Source organism: Habropoda laboriosa, unplaced genomic scaffold (genome assembly GCF_001263275.1).
Source record: "Habropoda laboriosa isolate 0110345459 unplaced genomic scaffold, ASM126327v1 scaffold135, whole genome shotgun sequence".
NCBI lineage: Eukaryota > Metazoa > Arthropoda > Insecta > Hymenoptera > Apidae > Habropoda > Habropoda laboriosa.
Window position 1 is genome coordinate 99366 of NW_017100232.1, and position 16916 is coordinate 116281.

General features: G+C 38.2%; 1 protein-coding gene across 1 annotated transcript in view; it reads right to left on the reverse strand.

Annotated features, from left to right (window-relative positions):
• Positions 1–3166: 3166 nt before the first annotated feature.
• The window catches only part of LOC108571636 (5-hydroxytryptamine receptor 2B), a 58945-nt gene continuing 45195 nt past the window's right edge, over positions 3167–16916 (reverse strand). Inside the window, exons 4-7 of the mRNA XM_017933725.1 lie at positions 14062–14423; positions 11028–11269; positions 6420–6716; positions 3167–3407 (exon numbers count right to left, since the gene is read on the reverse strand). Of these exons, the coding sequence (XP_017789214.1) occupies positions 3167–3407; positions 6420–6716; positions 11028–11269; positions 14062–14423 (1142 nt within the window). The remainder of the gene's footprint in view (positions 3408–6419; positions 6717–11027; positions 11270–14061; positions 14424–16916) is intronic.

Below are 16916 nucleotides of genomic sequence, written 5' to 3' on the forward strand. Positions count from 1 at the left end.
CCTTTATCCCTCTCTCTCCTCCATTCCCCTGGTAGTATACCTAGCCTCTGTAACAAAACGGAAATAGAAGAGAAGAAAAGCGTGACCCGAGCGTCTCGATGGAGTTCGTTTGGTCACGCTAAAAAAAGGGCATTTTTTTTTTTTTAACGCATCTCGATCGAACGACCTTCTGTTAGGTTTAATCATACGAACGACCACACCCCCCTCTTTCCGACGGTCCACCCATGCAGCGTCATGTGTTAACTTGCAGATCAAAGAAAAAAAAAAAAAGCGAAAAAAATATTGAAAAGGATTATGGAAAGGAAATCTTTTTTGCGTCCGCGTGATCTCGAACAGGGAAGCGCGTGCATTTTCGTTCGACTCACGAGAGATTGTACCGTCTTTTTCGAGGTGTTTGGGACAGTGGGAACATTTTCGAAGTGGCAGGCTTCCCTTGTGATCGTCGCCATGTTGATTCGTCTTGTCGCCTACTTTAACGCAAACGAAAGCAAGAGAATAGATTTATTTGCGTGCATTATTTCTTTCGGGAAAAATTTTATTTTATTTTTCTTTTTTATTTCTTTACCGAAGTTTCATCTGGAACTGAAACTTCCGTATTTGTATACACTTATTTTCTGCATTTTGGAGAACGAGATTCGTTGCATTTTTTCTTCGGAATTTTACCTACGTTTGTACGAAAAGCGAAGAGAAGAAGAAACGGTCCTATGCATTTTGCTTCGAAGTGACAGATTTTTTTTTTTTTTTTTTTTACCTGCCCCCATTTTTATTGTTACTATCAAGGACAACGATCATTCAGTTGGAAATAGCGACCTCAGGAGGGAAGTAGAACATTTTCCCACGATCCCTTGTGCCGATTTACGTAATAAGGATTACACGAGAAACAGGCAACAAGACAGAGAGAGATACAGATACACACGAAATACATACATTATACATATACACACACGACAATGCGTGAGAGAAAGTGAAAATGGCCGCGTTAATATGTGTGTATGAGTGCATAGGGGAGTAAACATGGTAGAAGCAAGTTTGTAATTGTGATCCATGAAGGGTTGAACGAGGTTGAGACAGAGAGGGAGAGAATGCCGCCACATGCGTGTGTGTGTGTGTACAATTAAGATATGAACATATGTGGGTGAAAGAGTGAGAGAGAGAAAGAGAGAGAGAGAGAGAGTCGTAATCTCGCTCGTATCACGATGTGTGTATTATATAAGGATATACAGTTTACAATTATTTGTAATGGATACTTTTTATTTGTCAAATAAAAGTTAGTACAAATGAAGGTGAAATAGAGATGCTTTCCTCTTTGTTTCACAGCTGGTTTTCGTTTGTTTCTTTTCTTTTTCCACCCAGGGGGGCGCACAGACTCTTCTGTTTCTTTATTTGATCGCAAAAAATGGAAGATTCGTCTAATTCCAGCTCTTTGGTATAATCGAGAAGAGGATTTAGTTTGATTGGTAAAATCGATGAGATTCTAAAGGGAGGATTACTATTCTTAAATACACTTTGTTTAGGAATTATCTGTAAAGGAACGAAATCGTGTCTCTATACTGGAGTTAAATAAACGGAAGAATCTTCTTCATCGATATCACAGACAATAGTGTGTATTTTAATAATCATCGAAGAGAAAGTAGGATTAGTGAAAAAAGGGACCCAACTGTGTTTTCTTACGATGGAATCTGTACGCTATTTTGTTCTCTTTATTCCATGCAGTTTTATCAGATACTTCTAATTCTTTGTAACAATCTTTTTCTTTTTCTTTGCTACTCTAGATACACTTCGAGTTAACGGTAATCTTTGGTTTAACAAAAGCGATAGAGAGTTTTATATCACATCCACATACATGTATTCTTCGTATTACACAGTTCACTTATGGCGTTCTATACGGCGATTGAGCATCAAAAAGAAACTAGGGCGGCAGGTGTCGGAGTCGAAGACAATTATTCTCCCGATTGTTTGACCGACACTACGATGGAACACTCTAACGCCGAATGAAACATTCTACCGTCAACGCTTTTATCTCCTGTAATTATTCGTATTTTTCATCAAAAATTTCACTACGCCTAGCTAATAAAAAATAAATTTCATTCAATTCCCATTTGCAGAATGGGCCACTTAAGTATCTTCTCTAGCCTCTGGTGGTACGAGAAAATGTTTATACGTAATTTAGAGGGCTTCAAAGGGTAAATAAGGCGGAGGAGAAATTTTTTTGGTGGAAGAAATGGCAAAAAATGAGAGGAAGTTTTACGTTTGATTTAAAATTTTAGAGTCTAAGGTCGTACTATTATGCATGTTTAAATGCACATCAATGTTTGCCACGACATACAGTAGGAAAGAATATAGCAGGGGTGGCCAGCTACGCTACCTTTGGAAGCCACATTTCAGGAAGGAATATTTGAAAGAGCCATTTATCTATCTTTGATAACAGCTTTGATAACTTTGTAACAAGAAATGAAATAAAATAATTACTTTTGGACATTGATCAGTTTTAGCTTACCATATTTCATACATATATTTTATTTGCATAAGAGCTATGGCCACCCTTGAAATGTACATTCATGTAAAAAGAAACAAGAGGACCTTGAAAAGAACGGAGAAAAATGTTTCTTTCATCGTATTCAAACTACGTGTAAAAATTTTCTCGTACCATCATAGCTAGAGAACATAATTAAGTGGCCTGTGTTACATGACCCACCCTGTATAATTCCTAAAATCACCCTACAATTTTTATCTGTAATTACACATAACCCTCCTTAACGTCCCTTGACACCTTATTCAAAGAATTAATTCATGATTTTCACAAAAGAATTAAAAAAAGTCAAACTCTAGATGAAATATTAACCCTTTCGCCACGGCAGTCTTTATTACATAACACAAGTGGCAGATCAAGATATATTCCACGAGGATCGTAAAATCTCCTCTTCCGTCGTTCTAAAATTCGTTTCATTGAATCAAGGTAAAAATGCGTAAAGGATCGAATTCAGGCTTAAATCAAGATGGAAGTGCGCTCGAATGCTCGAATATAACATAATACGAATAAATTTTGAACAGCGACGAAAAGGTTAATCGAATCATCCGGGCAGAAGAGGACTGAAATCGAAAAGAATACGGCAAAGCGTTGGAATGTTCCATCTGCGTAACGATCGCGTGGTACCGGAAGTCCTCCTCAACAATTTTGATCGTGCTCGTGCTGATGGAAGGTGTCGCGGTAAAGTGAGCTCGGTGTGCGATGCATCATCGTCACGTAGGAGCTTCCTGAGGCCGGTGTGGCCGTCGGATTCGGCGTCGGCGTCAACAACGGCGTACCCTGAAGACTAATGGCCAGTGGAAGTGCGGTAGGGGTGCACAGGCTCATCGCGTTTCGTCCACCTTCCGTCACCGAACGATATCTCGCCGGCCTTGCTGACCTGGAAAACGTTCTCCCTGCAGGAACATGCATTAAAGAAGAATAATAAGCCCGTGGAACAGAGCCGTGAGGCGTCCCTCGGGCTCTCTATTCCCTCCTTACTGCAACCACATACACACGTACGTAAGTACACTCTATGGGATCTAATGGTTCAACATCTGTTCCCTATTCCGAGAGAGAGTTTCGTTACACACTTTCGGTTGATGTTATTTCCGAGGAAAATATTTCCTTCGTTGATATTAGCAGAGGAAGTTGTTTATCGAGGAACAGGTTCTTCTTTTGTTAGATCTTTTCATGGATGGACGCACGCGTGACAGAGGAGGAGTCTTTGAGAGAGAACACGGAAGAGGAACGAAGGGAATTCGATCGAGTCCTTGGAAACTGAGCGGAGTTTTATATAGTTGTGCAGTAGCTTCTTGGAAATGTATTATCAGAGGGATGTGCGTGAAAGAGGATGAACCCTCTTGATGTGGATATCTCTATGTTTGGTATTCAACGAGCGGAGGATTTTGCTTCGTGTAGCGCTCGTACGCTTTCTTTTTAATTTGATTGATTAGGGGATGATAAAGGAAAATGGGGGATATTCTTCAGGAAACTGTTCACCGTTGAAAATACCTGTGTTCTGAAAATAAGACACCTATTATGCTCGTACAGAAAGTAATTGTATGGTTTAAATGACATTTCCTCGACGAAGTTACTGTCACGTATAAGTAAAAATTAATTGCCAGCGTTTTTCTCGTAAGTGGTAGATTTGTCAGAAAAATAGAAGAGGACAAAATTTAATTATCTTTTTGTAAACAATACGATGGCCTGAATAGATTTTTTAAATTTGCAATGGTTTTCGCGTAATGACGATAGTACAAGTTTTTTTTTCAATTGATAGCTGTAATTGTTTTTATATTATATTACAATTTCGTGACAATGTTTGATGTGGCATAATTAATTACACTCTATCAGGAAATGGATATTTCGAAGTTTTATTGTCTTACGAAATTTCAGACTGAATTATTTTTCGCAGGATTTTAATAATTTTGTAACGACTGGTTAGGCTTGCTACACATTCAATAAGTGTCCTGATACAGTAGACGCCCGTGTAACATGGTACGTAAATTTACATTTTCTCAGCGTACCGAAGTTCCCGTAATTGACGGTACATTATACTATACGGTAATTGTTTTATGGTGTACAAACTGCAAGGGACCAACAGTGTTCGTAGGCATGGTTTACTGCTGCAATAATGAAATATAGGACCATCGCCCTTCTGGCGAAACTGTTGCGACAATTATAAATTATAAAATAAATATTAATAAAAATGTAACTACAATACCTATTTTACTGTAAGTGAAATAAAAAATATTTCACCGTTACCTCTTAAACTTAAGCTTATTTTGTAAGCATGTGTTTTCAAATTCATGTTTTATAAACACGCGTTTCTGAATTTGTACGTAATTATTATAATGCGGAACGTATTTCCTGTGTTATATGAGGGTTTATACCTCAGTGAAAGCCGCACGAAATATACCTTGCAAGGAAATATACCGAAATGATAATCTCCAATTTTGAGGAAATTTTGGTATATAGTAGTTTAAAAATTCGACAGGTATTTTGTCATATGGGCAATCGTCCACGGTGAAGTGATAAAAATCGTCCTCAAAATTGGAGGTAATAAATATATTTAGTTTAATATTTGGAAAATTATTAGAGGTAGAGGAATAATGTAACTTGACAGATTTTGTACTTTTTCTAATAACAAATTTGAAAAATAGAAAATAAAACTAATTTTAAACAAATATGTCTGTAACTCTCATTTTTGAGGGCGATTTTCACCCTTTCAATATGGACGATTGCCGATAAAGAAAAACACATGGCCAAAATTTCATTAACCCTTCGAACTCCTTTGTCGAGTGTGATTCGACATCAGTTTTATTCACAGGTATGAATGAAGTAATTTTTCAATTGCCAGTTTAAATATGTATTATATTTTGCAATATTTTTTACCTGGACGAGTAATAGGTGCACATATATACGACCCTTAATGCTGTGGTGTCGTATCCACGAATACGGGACTTGGATCACGACGAATGGAATGTCTTATACTGAGAAACTAGCGAGAATCCGGAGTACAAGTTTTATTTCATTTATTGGTAAGGTACAAGTCTCGGCTGATCGTTATTTGAGTGTATCGTTTGGTGTTCGGAGGAAGACTGCTTGAAAAATTGGAGGAGTACAGAAAATGAGAATTAAAATCTGGGGGTAGAATATTGGAACGATAGAAATTCGGCGATTGGTCTTAGGATATTTGCAAGAGGATAGGGAAAGGGTAAAAGTGGGGATGGAAGGTCGAGGTGGCTAGAGTTTTGGAAAATCCCAGAAGAAGAGGAAATGGAACATCGGAGAAGGAAAAGACTAGGTTGCTAATTAGAGGATAGATATAACGGGTGGTAAAAAATGTGTTACGCTGCCGTTCGGTACAATAATAACGGTCCCGTTAATCCTCTGCGTCGAGGCTCGGTCAGGGCTGTTTTATGATTTTTTGGGAACCGTTGTTCCGTACGGAACAAATGCTATTTTCAATATAGTTAGTAAAAAAAATTGTTTAAATTGGTTCCTATCTACCAGATGTCGTTTGAAGTGCATGTCAAATAAAATTCTTAAAATAATAGGGAGTTATTAAAAAGAAAATTTAAAAAACTATTTGGAGTTCAAAGGGTCAAGTAAGAAAAGTTGGTGTGTTATAGATGAATTAAATTTGGCAATCTTCAATTTTACAAATTAAATCAAAAATTAGAATTAAAATTAATTTTCCTTGCTGATATAACTGCTTTTATAATATCAGATCTTCAAAGAAAATTAAGAAAAAAAATTTGGAGTTGAAAGGGTTAATATCGTAAAATGTCGCATTTGACCCTGGATTACTTCACGCTCTAATTTACGACCACGCCATATTTCTTCCATCGACTATACCTACGAACGGGAGTGTACCTTCGTTCGTTTAAAAAATACTCCCACTCACCTGGAACACTTGCACTTCAACAACCTGATGAAAGCAGCCCTGAAGGTCCTATTAAAAATCGTATAGATCACTGGATTGATCGTGGAGGACACGTAGCCTAACCAGAGGCACGTGTCCACCACGTGTACTGGCACCGAGCACTCAGGACAAGCGGCGAAGAAAATGTTCAGGAGGAAAAATGGCGCCCAGCACAGTACGAAAGTGAAGAACACCAATCCTAACACTTTGCTAGCTTTCTGTTCCGTGGCCACGGCGTTAGCAGCCAAGGATCTTCTCTTCGTACGTCCGGCTAGAAACCTGTGAACACGAATGATTCAATATTTCAGCAGAATTTAGGAAGTTTCGAAACGCTCGAAGAGCGAATCCCGCGCCATTTGCATGTGCAAATGGCTTTCGGTGCTCGAGGGCTAATCCCCGCGTTTCCCGTGGAAACGATCTGTCGCACGTTGACGCACAATCCGTCGGATCCAGGGCGAAACGAGTAATCTCGGCGTCAATTTCGCGATTACGCCGCGAGAACGAAGTCAAACGTTGGAGACACGGATAATTGAAGACTCTGCTATGCATCGTACCGATGTTGTTTCAAGCGGAAACTAACGTGGAAGACTTTTGTACGACGAATAAAACGCTTAGAAAGGGAGTGGTTAAATCAGAGAGACATATGTAGTTGAAACTGTAAGTCTAAGCAGATTATGTGTAAACAGTGCTGGGTGAAAATTTAGAGAAAAAATATTTTAAATACTAAATGCTACATAGATTACATAGAAATTTAAAATAAAATATTTTTGTATTAGTAACCTGAAGCATGTAAAATGAAATATTTGAACTTTATATTTCAAATATGTACCTGAAGTATTTATTGACAATGAAAATAAGTTGAGAGAGAAAATGGTGTTATAACGCAAGAAATCATAATATTTGGAAAAGTCAATTTATTTTTAATTCACATGTAACGAAGTGCCTGCATTGCTTAGGCTACTCCCTTAATTACGAATAAACTGAAAATAAATTAAAATAAATCAAATATTTCAAAGTCCAACTATTTTCAATATTCTTCGAATAAAATACTGTATTAAAAAGTTTATGCACCAAATACACTATTTTATTTTCACAGTTGTATGCTCGATTTGAAATAAAATAGACTGCTTACTACTTACTATTTCAAACAGCTCTAAATTGGATTAGTGAAAAAGTGAAATTCACAGGTTTTTCTGTTTACTCCTGATGGGTATCGTGTGTATTAATTATGTGAAAATAGGCGATGCTTGATTAATAATAAACCATTTTAACGGAGAGTTTCGCCGTGGTTATCACCACGTCGGTTATTATGAAATAAAATGACGAGAGCCTGAAGGCATCGATAGTACCCAGTGGTCGATTACCGCTAATAGTGCACAGTGAGCACTTTCGTCGAGCGCTTATAAACGCCGGTAGAAATCAAAGGGTTAACGTAGACACAGTATGAAAAAATCCAAGAAAAAAGATTAAGTAAAAAAATACAGGAAATAAAAGACTTCCTGTTCAGCCGAATTTTACAACACTATCAAAACACTAACTCAAAAATACTGATCAATTCTACTACGTTTGGCCGCGTTTCTATGAATTTAAATACATCATACTACAATACTACAATTTCCAAGAGTTTTCGTACGTTTTGTAGCGACTTCTAAGTATTAATAATATTATGTGAAAGAGGATAATAAGAAATTAAATAAAGAAAATTACATTTATTTAAAACTAAATATAATAATAAGAGAAATATAAAGCATAAAGGCGGTGCTGTAGCTTTGCACCGATTTTAAAATATTTTCGATTTCATCTCTACGGAGATGAATTCTCATTTCAGAGAAATTGATCAGAAAAATTAAGGAAGACTTGAAAAGCATTGCATTTGTCTGTGTATAGTGACTCTCGTTAATATTCGGACACTCTTTAGAACAGTATAACTTCTTTTATATTGGAGTTAACGACTTCAGTCCTTTTTTAAAGTTAGAAGAATTAGTATACTAGATGACGTGTATAGTCGGAGCCACGATATAGCGAGGTCGTAAAATCGGTTAGGCGTCAAAGTAAACATGTTTTAGCTGCAGGGACCCCGAAATTGATAGAAATACGAGCAGATAAGTACTTGAAACCATGGTCAGGACCGTACAAAGAATTCTTGTATCCAGCGAAAGTCAAACTGATTCTAATATATTTACTGAAAACTGCATGCAGCTAGGACAAATTAGGGTTTCTCCCTCTGGGGGAAGCCGCTTTTGGAAGTACGGTTACAGGTAAAGGTCTTATTGATGTCTTTAGCATCTTAGTTTATCTACTCGTGTTATATACAGATAGAAAGTGCAAAAAGATTGTGTAGCTTAATATTAACATATTTTCCATTTGTAAATGAAATACCATTTTCTACTTGAAGTACCAAATCATATGCTACCATTCGTTTATTGTTGGAACCCTCAAACAGACTGCAACACACGGCCTTGAGTGCCGCAACATCAATCGATGCCGATTCTTGAGAGTTTAATTTACGACCTCGCTATATCGTGGCCCCAACTATACAAAAAATATTGAAAAAATTGCAATTTGTGGAAATCACGGAGAAAATTGTACAGGTCACTGTTTACAACTTTTTTATCTGAGCACGTTGTTACGTACGCAGACTAGCCGACACGGCGGCGCCGAGACTTCCGCCTAGCGCGCACCCCCTCGAGATAAAATAAACGAACGCGTTTCGTTTCCATCGGAAAACTAGGCCCCCCACTACCAAAAAATACAGATTTTTGGGTATATAAGGGCATGATTTCCGATGCTCTGGGGCACAGTCACTCTGAACTTTAAAGTAGAGCAGTATTCGTATAGTCGCCGGTTGACACAAGCAAGATCGGGCTGAATTCCCTTTCGAGCAACTGAGTATAATACTTATCTCGTAAGTGTCAACTAGACATACTTGTCTACGACGTCCCCGCGTACTCGCCGTGTAAAGTCGAGAAGGAAGATTCTTGCTCAGCCAAGAATCAACCAATGTACTTTACCTTTAGACCATAGTAAACTTTTGTAAACTCAATTATTATTAGAATATAGTTACTGTAGAATTGCTTCAGCCTATATTCAATTAACCATCTCCTTGTAACATTAGTAACGAATCAGCTAAACTCACAAGGATATATCTTTACCGCTCGAGGTATATCCGACATTACGGTACGCACTGTCCTCACAACCACCAAACCTTTTCATCCTTCGGAGAACGACGTAGTAACCACATACGTCGAAGGTTCCAATCCTATCGGACTTGTTGGAGTACGACGTATTAACCACATACGTTGAACGTTCCAACCGGTCCACCAACCCAAACCAATATTACGCTCCGTGTGAGGACACACAAGCGTAACGCGTAACAACGTAATGAAAACTTAAAAAATACGTTTTGTAGATTTATGTCAATTATACACATTGTTTAATCCTCGACAGGTATGTCAGCCGCCCGACCCTTAGATTTCTTAGCATGTAGTTCTATTGTATATATTTTTCGCCTTCGCTCGTTTCGTAGCAGCGGTAATTTTCTGACGCCACGGCAATCGTAGTCTTTCAATCTAAGAACTTGCTTTTACCTTTTATTGCCCTGTTTTCGAGTTAGAATCTTCGCCCCTTTTTTAACTTGTACATTTTTGCATTCATATGGTCACGAGAGCCGAAGCGCGTCTTAACGTTATTGTCTGCTACGATCATTGTTCGAGGAATTCCCGCGTGCGTCACTCAAGGGTACGCTTGGTACCTGAGAGTGACCTATGGTCTGGGGGGTGGCATTTTCGTGTAGTTTTCCCACCTATGATTTTAACCAATAGTTTTCGCCAACCACCCTTCCCCACCACTATCGAAAAATGTACTCAACCTATCCGAGGGCCTCACCCCCGCGATGCGTCCTCGCACGGAGGTGTCGTGGGACCTTTCGCGAAAGGGAAAGACAGAAGTCATCTGACTCCTTTTTAGAAGTTTAGACCATTAGTAATAGTTGTTTTGTCCTCCTAATCACGGAGGTGGTCCTTCGAAGACGAACTATTAGATTTAGTCGGCACACCACGTGCTAAATTCGACAAGGTTCGAAAGTTGGTTGCAACTACCATGAGCACATCAATAACACACATGCTGAAAATTTCATCGAAATCGGTTAATGTCGTTGTGAGTTACAAACGGTTAAAGATTGTGAAAATCGCACTATTTCACGACTTTCGGCCTAGAACTGTAATAAATCTGAAGATTCTTACATATTTCGATGCCTGTCGCTTGTTTCTCTATCCACCGAATTCGATGAAATTTTCAGCATGTGTATAATTCACATAAATCTACAAAACGTATGTTTTAAATTTTCACAAGCTCGGATAAAAAAGTTGTAAACAGAGACCTTTACAATTTTCTTCGCGATTCCCACAAATATTGTATAATCCTTCTAATTTCTAAAAAAACAAAACTCAAGTCGTTTGGTCCAATTTCAAGAAAACTCACTGTACACAGACAAATGCAATGCTTTTCAAGTCTTCCTTAATTTTTCTGATCAATTTCTCCGAACCCAATTTCTCTTTACCCACCACAAAGCGAATGGAAAAATATATTCACCTGAGATTCAAGGTGTTTGGAGCGACGTTTAGTTGGAGCTTCAGAGCCCTCAGAGTGAAGTTCCTTGTCTCGCGACCAATGTTGTCCGGCGTCTGAGTGGCTTGATCCACTTTCGCCGCCAGTTTTGCCCCGGCCGCGCTTCCGGTCGGGTTCCCCGCGCCGTTCACACTGAAATTCAGTTGCGGTTCCGACTTGGCCGGCCTCGCGCCCTTGCACCTGTTATATTTGCAACGGAACAGAGGCTACATCCCCGCGCTGTAACTCGGTTAAACTGCAAAACTGTCGCTGTTTCGCGGGCAAACAAGTTGCCCTCCGCGGAGGAATTGCGTGGCACTGTGACGGTGTATGCGCGTCGCATAATGTAACATCCCTGCACCAGGAATTTTCTTTTCCGCGTTCTTGGAATACATGAATTCGTTTCCCTTTCGAATGAGGAACTTCTGGTACTTTTTTTTTCCCGAAGGTTGGACGGGGAGGTGTTTCAAATTATGCAGAATTTAGAATATATATTCGCACTTTAATTAAAAAGTGACGTAGCACTTTAATTAAAAGTTAACGAAAGTGACGAGTAAGTAGAGGAAATGTTAACTTCGACCATTCCTTTTCTGCAAAATTTTCTCATTCGTCGTAAGATTTACAGACTTCTCATCAATTTCGATACGCTGGATAATATACCGGGTGAGTCGGTAAGAACTGCTATCCGAAGTAACTCGTTAATTATTGCTTTGATGAAAAAATGTTATATTATATATATATTAAATACATTGAGTGAATGCATATGGAGATAAGAACTGCTGTCGGAAATACATCATTCGTTCCTTACTGTCTTCATGAAAAAATTTCATACATGAAATTAGGCAGGCACATGTTGATTTCTTTGTCTTGAATTGTCTCAGATATAGAGGTAACCGTGAGTTTTTTCGTTTTTTAATGGCACTGCTGTTTTCATTAGTGCTGCGTATCGTAGTCGATAAAAAGACGAATTCAATGACTTATAATAACACTTTAAGCGCCGGGTCCGTCTAAATGCGTTTTTACATGTTTGTGCAGAAAAAAATATATCTCTTGAACAGCAAGTGGCTCAATATTTGTATCGTTAAAAATCGTCGCTGTGCCTGTAAATAAGCACTATGTAAAAATTTTCAATAGAAATTTTCTGTTTTACAAGAGTTATTTTATTTTATTTTCTAAAAGTGCATGCTTCTATAAAACTCGTAAATATTGCAGCGCTTTAAGTAAAATTTCCCACAAAATAGCCGGCGCTTTAAGCGATAAGGTGATATTGAGTTGACCTGGAGCCTCAAACTTAGAAAATTTGTTGAAAATTAACGTATCTCTTACTTTCAATGTTTCTGCTCAAAGTATGTCTTTACATGTATTTTTATCAGCTGCAATACACAGCACTAGTAAAAATATACAGAGCCATTTAAAAAACTCAAGGTTATCTCGGTACCTCAGACAATTGAAGATGTAAACAAATAAAAATGTATCCATTCAACGAACCCCATCGAATACAATGTATTTCGTATATAAAACTTTTTTATTGAAGCAATAGGTAACGAGTTATTTCATATAGCAGTTCTTATCGACTCACCAGGTATACTAAGATTAGTGAAAAGAAGCAGCTTCGCGATCTCTGACCAGATATCCTCTAATACTGCTCACGGAGAACCGAGTAAACTCTAAATGCTCGTTTTACCATCGTTAATTGCGAAATTATATATTTTTTCTTCTCAAGTTTTTCACCTTCCGTCTATAATTAAGATTTCGCTGCTTCTCGTTCGCACTTCCGTCCTACAATTTTGTCTCTCCTGTTCCCCTGAATTTACAGGACACCCTCAAGGGACGGGCGACATAAGCGGCGACGGGAAAAATTTTTAATTCCATTAATGCGTCAGTCTATGCTGCCGGCATCAACAGCGAACACTGCGTAGCATTACGTTAATTGCCGCCATTAAAGGGAACCTAGTAAAATTTCCTCCACATTGATAATCGTCAATAATTTCACTGAAAATTGGATAAATCTTTCCCTTCTAACAAACGATTACACTGATTACCGTTAACGGCGATGCTCATCGATACGCGCCCGTCTGTCTAGAGGGTAGATTCTAGCGGATGCGTCAAACAGTGTTTTAATCCTTTGCTCTCGAAGGCCCTTTTTTCTATAAGGAAATAGCAAAAATTAATGTAATTTTTTAAAACTAATATTTTTATTAGAAGTTGGCTCTTTCAAACTATTTCACTGCTGAGATCTCTAAACGTGTAGTGAACAATTCACGGAGGTCCATAGACCTGCTGTCTTGGAAAATATCATTCTTAGAGTTGCCTCTAATGGTAAATGTAATGTCGCTTCTTAGTCGCCTCTCGAGTGCAAAAGGTTAAAACGCCTGTCCGACCGCGTCGTTTCCTATTACTTAATTTTTGGTGTCTTTGTGTTCCTAAATCCCCAAGGATCCATAATCAGAATGTCATTTTCCGGTAAAAATTGTTTAACCCTCGGAAGGCGAATGGTTTTAGACGGACGCCGTAGACGAATGCAGGGTCATTTTGACTCATAGCAAAATTTCTATTGTACACGAGTTTCAAGAAGTAATTGTGTATAAACGTGTACACTTTCAACTGTATATATTTGATATTTTTCTTGTTTACTTAAATTCGATACGTAAAATAGGTGTATTTCCTGTACCAAGCGTAATCCGAGCCGCCTGACTTTATCGCTATCGAGTCAAAATGACCTGCATTCGTCGTACGAGGGTTAAATAGGGTAATGTTTACATTGAAATCTGTAGTCTCTACTATCTTCAAAAATACCATTTTGACGTTTCTCCTTCGTGTAAACGGTGATATTAACAGTAAATTACTTTGTGTGTCATGGATGTTGCAGAGGAAGGTGTATACTGAAGTTAGACATACATCAAATATAGCCAATTTTTGCCGTTAGTGAATGTGAGAATGATTGAATAAAAAACGAACGTGCGTCACTGTGCCTGTTTTAGTAAAATAAAGTTTCAAGCAATCATTAAATCAGCCTGACTTTGTCGTCCGCTCGCCTATCCTGCAGTATCTTTACCAACCTTTCACTTCCAGAGCCACCGGAAGTCCTCCAAGCGTACCTCGTAGAGAACGAGGAGGAAGTTGTGGTTCCAGTGGTGGAAGTGTTCGAAGACGCTTTCGTGGAGAAGTATCTTCCCCCGAGTCTTCGAAACTGGTCTCTTTCCGGGTGTTCCGCGACGAAACGAGCCTTTTGTCGAAGAAGCTGCACCGTCAGAATGTACGTGGCCACCATGACGATCATAGGGATGTAGAAGGCGATCAAAGAACCGAACACGAAGAACGCCCTGTTGTTTATTACACATGCTCCTGGCCGTGGCATGATATTCCGAGGATTTATTATACCTGGACAAAAATAACGTCGCTAAATATCTCACATGTTTCGCTGTGCTTAGTCTTTAGACGGTCGCAAATTTTGTAAAATTCGCTATCTTGACGCGAAGTGTTCGCTTATAGCTATCAAAAGTCGACAATATGGGCACAAGCCCTTCAAACTCAGACTGTTAACCCTTGAAGGATACCATGGGTGAAATTTCACCCCATGCGAAATTTGTTTCAATCTTATTAAAATACTCAACCACCGGCAATACTGATTTTATGGGTATTTATTCACACTATCAGTAGTGATAACATTATCATAAAACAGATCAATTCTCCCATGTACTTTGCTATAAACGTAAAAGAAAGTTAGCTTGGGGTGATGTTTCACCCATGATACCTTAAGTCAGCGTCGTTCAGAAGACCTTCAGGCGGGCAAGGGCGCCCGCCGATGCCCGCGGGCAGTGCTGAGGGTGAAATCGCGGGCTAGTGAAAGCGTAGTGGGGGAAAGACGCTTGTGGAAGAGGTAGTGTAGGTTCTTGATAAAACGGGCGATGGTTACTAAATACATACATATATACAGAAGGCGTAGCTTGTTGCCCGCCGATTTGTTTATGCCCGGGCAAGTCTAATACGTTGCCCGTACGGGCAATTACTGAACGACACTGCCTTAAGGGATCTTCCTATTGCGACGGTTGAAAGAAACTTAATCTTTCGGAAATTTAAAACAAAGCAAGTGGTAGAGATATCCTTTTGCAAATTTGTACGTTTATTCTATCATCTTTTAAGAACACGAAAATATTTTTTATAAGTGAAAATATCCATTTGTTGTGAAATAGGACCAGCGTGAAGAGAGCGTCTTGGAAAATATCCTTAGCGATGGCTGTAATGATATCAGACGTTGTACATATACAAAATACAAAATGCAAACATATTCTTAATCTGTAGACGTGTGGCTATCGTCTGAACTAGAATAATAAAAAAATATTGAGAAATAGAGAAATGGCAAGGTTTCGAAGAAATTGCGTACGATTTTAGCAAAAAGATGATGGTTCTTTTGACCGCAAAGACTGAATTTTGAAAATACTTGCACAATTCTAGTTCAGACGATAAGGCAACATCCACTGAATATACCTGACAAAGGAGGATGTTTAAAAAAAGGCCAATTTTAGCATACGGCCGGAACGAAAAATTTTTTTACAGCATAATTCTACGCACCCTAAGGAAGAAAACATGTAATTGCCATTTTTCCCGGAAATGATGGGAAAGCTATGAGAAATGCGGTTCAAGGTAAAAGTATGATCATACTTATAACTTATATTCCGTCTCGTTTTCTTCGGATGTTGGTCTGTTCGCAAAATTAACCACTTAGAAACTCATATTGAGTATTATTTACAAAGATTGTTGTACGTTAGTGTTTAATAAAAACCAAAAATAATTAATGACAAATTAATCGAAACAAGGAATTCTTTGATGACACGATGCTTATATTCTAAGCAATCAGAAACCAATAATTATTTATTCTAGAAGTGATAAAAGTTATAATAAACTAATCGTCATGACAGGGATACAATAAAAAAGTAAGACTCTAACAGAATTTGCATTTCTTAGCTGTGTATCCACTATGAAAGCCAGTCTTATTACTTATCAGTCTAAACATATACAAGGTGTCTGTTTTATCTCAATACAGTGAAATATCTTTTAAACTACAAAAAATTGCATAAAAAAAAAAATCAATTTTTTCAACCCGTCACAGTAGGAAGATCCCTTAAGTGCATGATTTTTTAAAGTTACAAAAGAAAGTTTTGATACATTTTTGAGCTTCGGCGTTGCAACTTTCGTTCTTACAATTTACAACGACCAGCTGCATATAAAAAAATGTAAATATTTGGCATGCAAATGGTCAACACAGTTCAGGACACGCGCGCCTAGTTATTTGCAACTGCAGCAAACAATAACTTCTCTGGTTTTCATCTAACATTCAATAGAAAACGAGGCTTCAAACGAACAAATTTCGGTTTATTTTTACATGTAGAATTACCCTTTACCAGATTGTACCACGTGTCCGTAATAATATACGCTGGAAAGTATTTAGTACGCACGTGCGTTCCATCGACCTTTCGAGCAGAAACGCACGGTAAAAATTCTAAACTTTTAGTTGAATGTCTATATAGAATTCCAAAATTAATAGTCGAAAGCGAACAGAAAAACAATGCAATCCATTTTTTTTTTTTTTTTTTTCATTGAAAAAAAGGAAAGCACAGACGAAATACGTAATCGTTTATCGACCAGTCAGGCGCGTCCTCGTTGCACTGTATCCGAATAGTTTCAAATATCGAGCAGCTTCTATGGGATAACACAATAGGAAGTCTACGTATATAGGTAGGGACGCAAGTTTCCCGTTCACCCGGCCACTCGTAGAAACATTTAAAGAAAACCGATTCCTCGAGGAATGGTTGATTCCATTCACATCTTCTGAGGCCATCTTTTTCCGTGAGGAGAACTTGGATGATTGTTTCG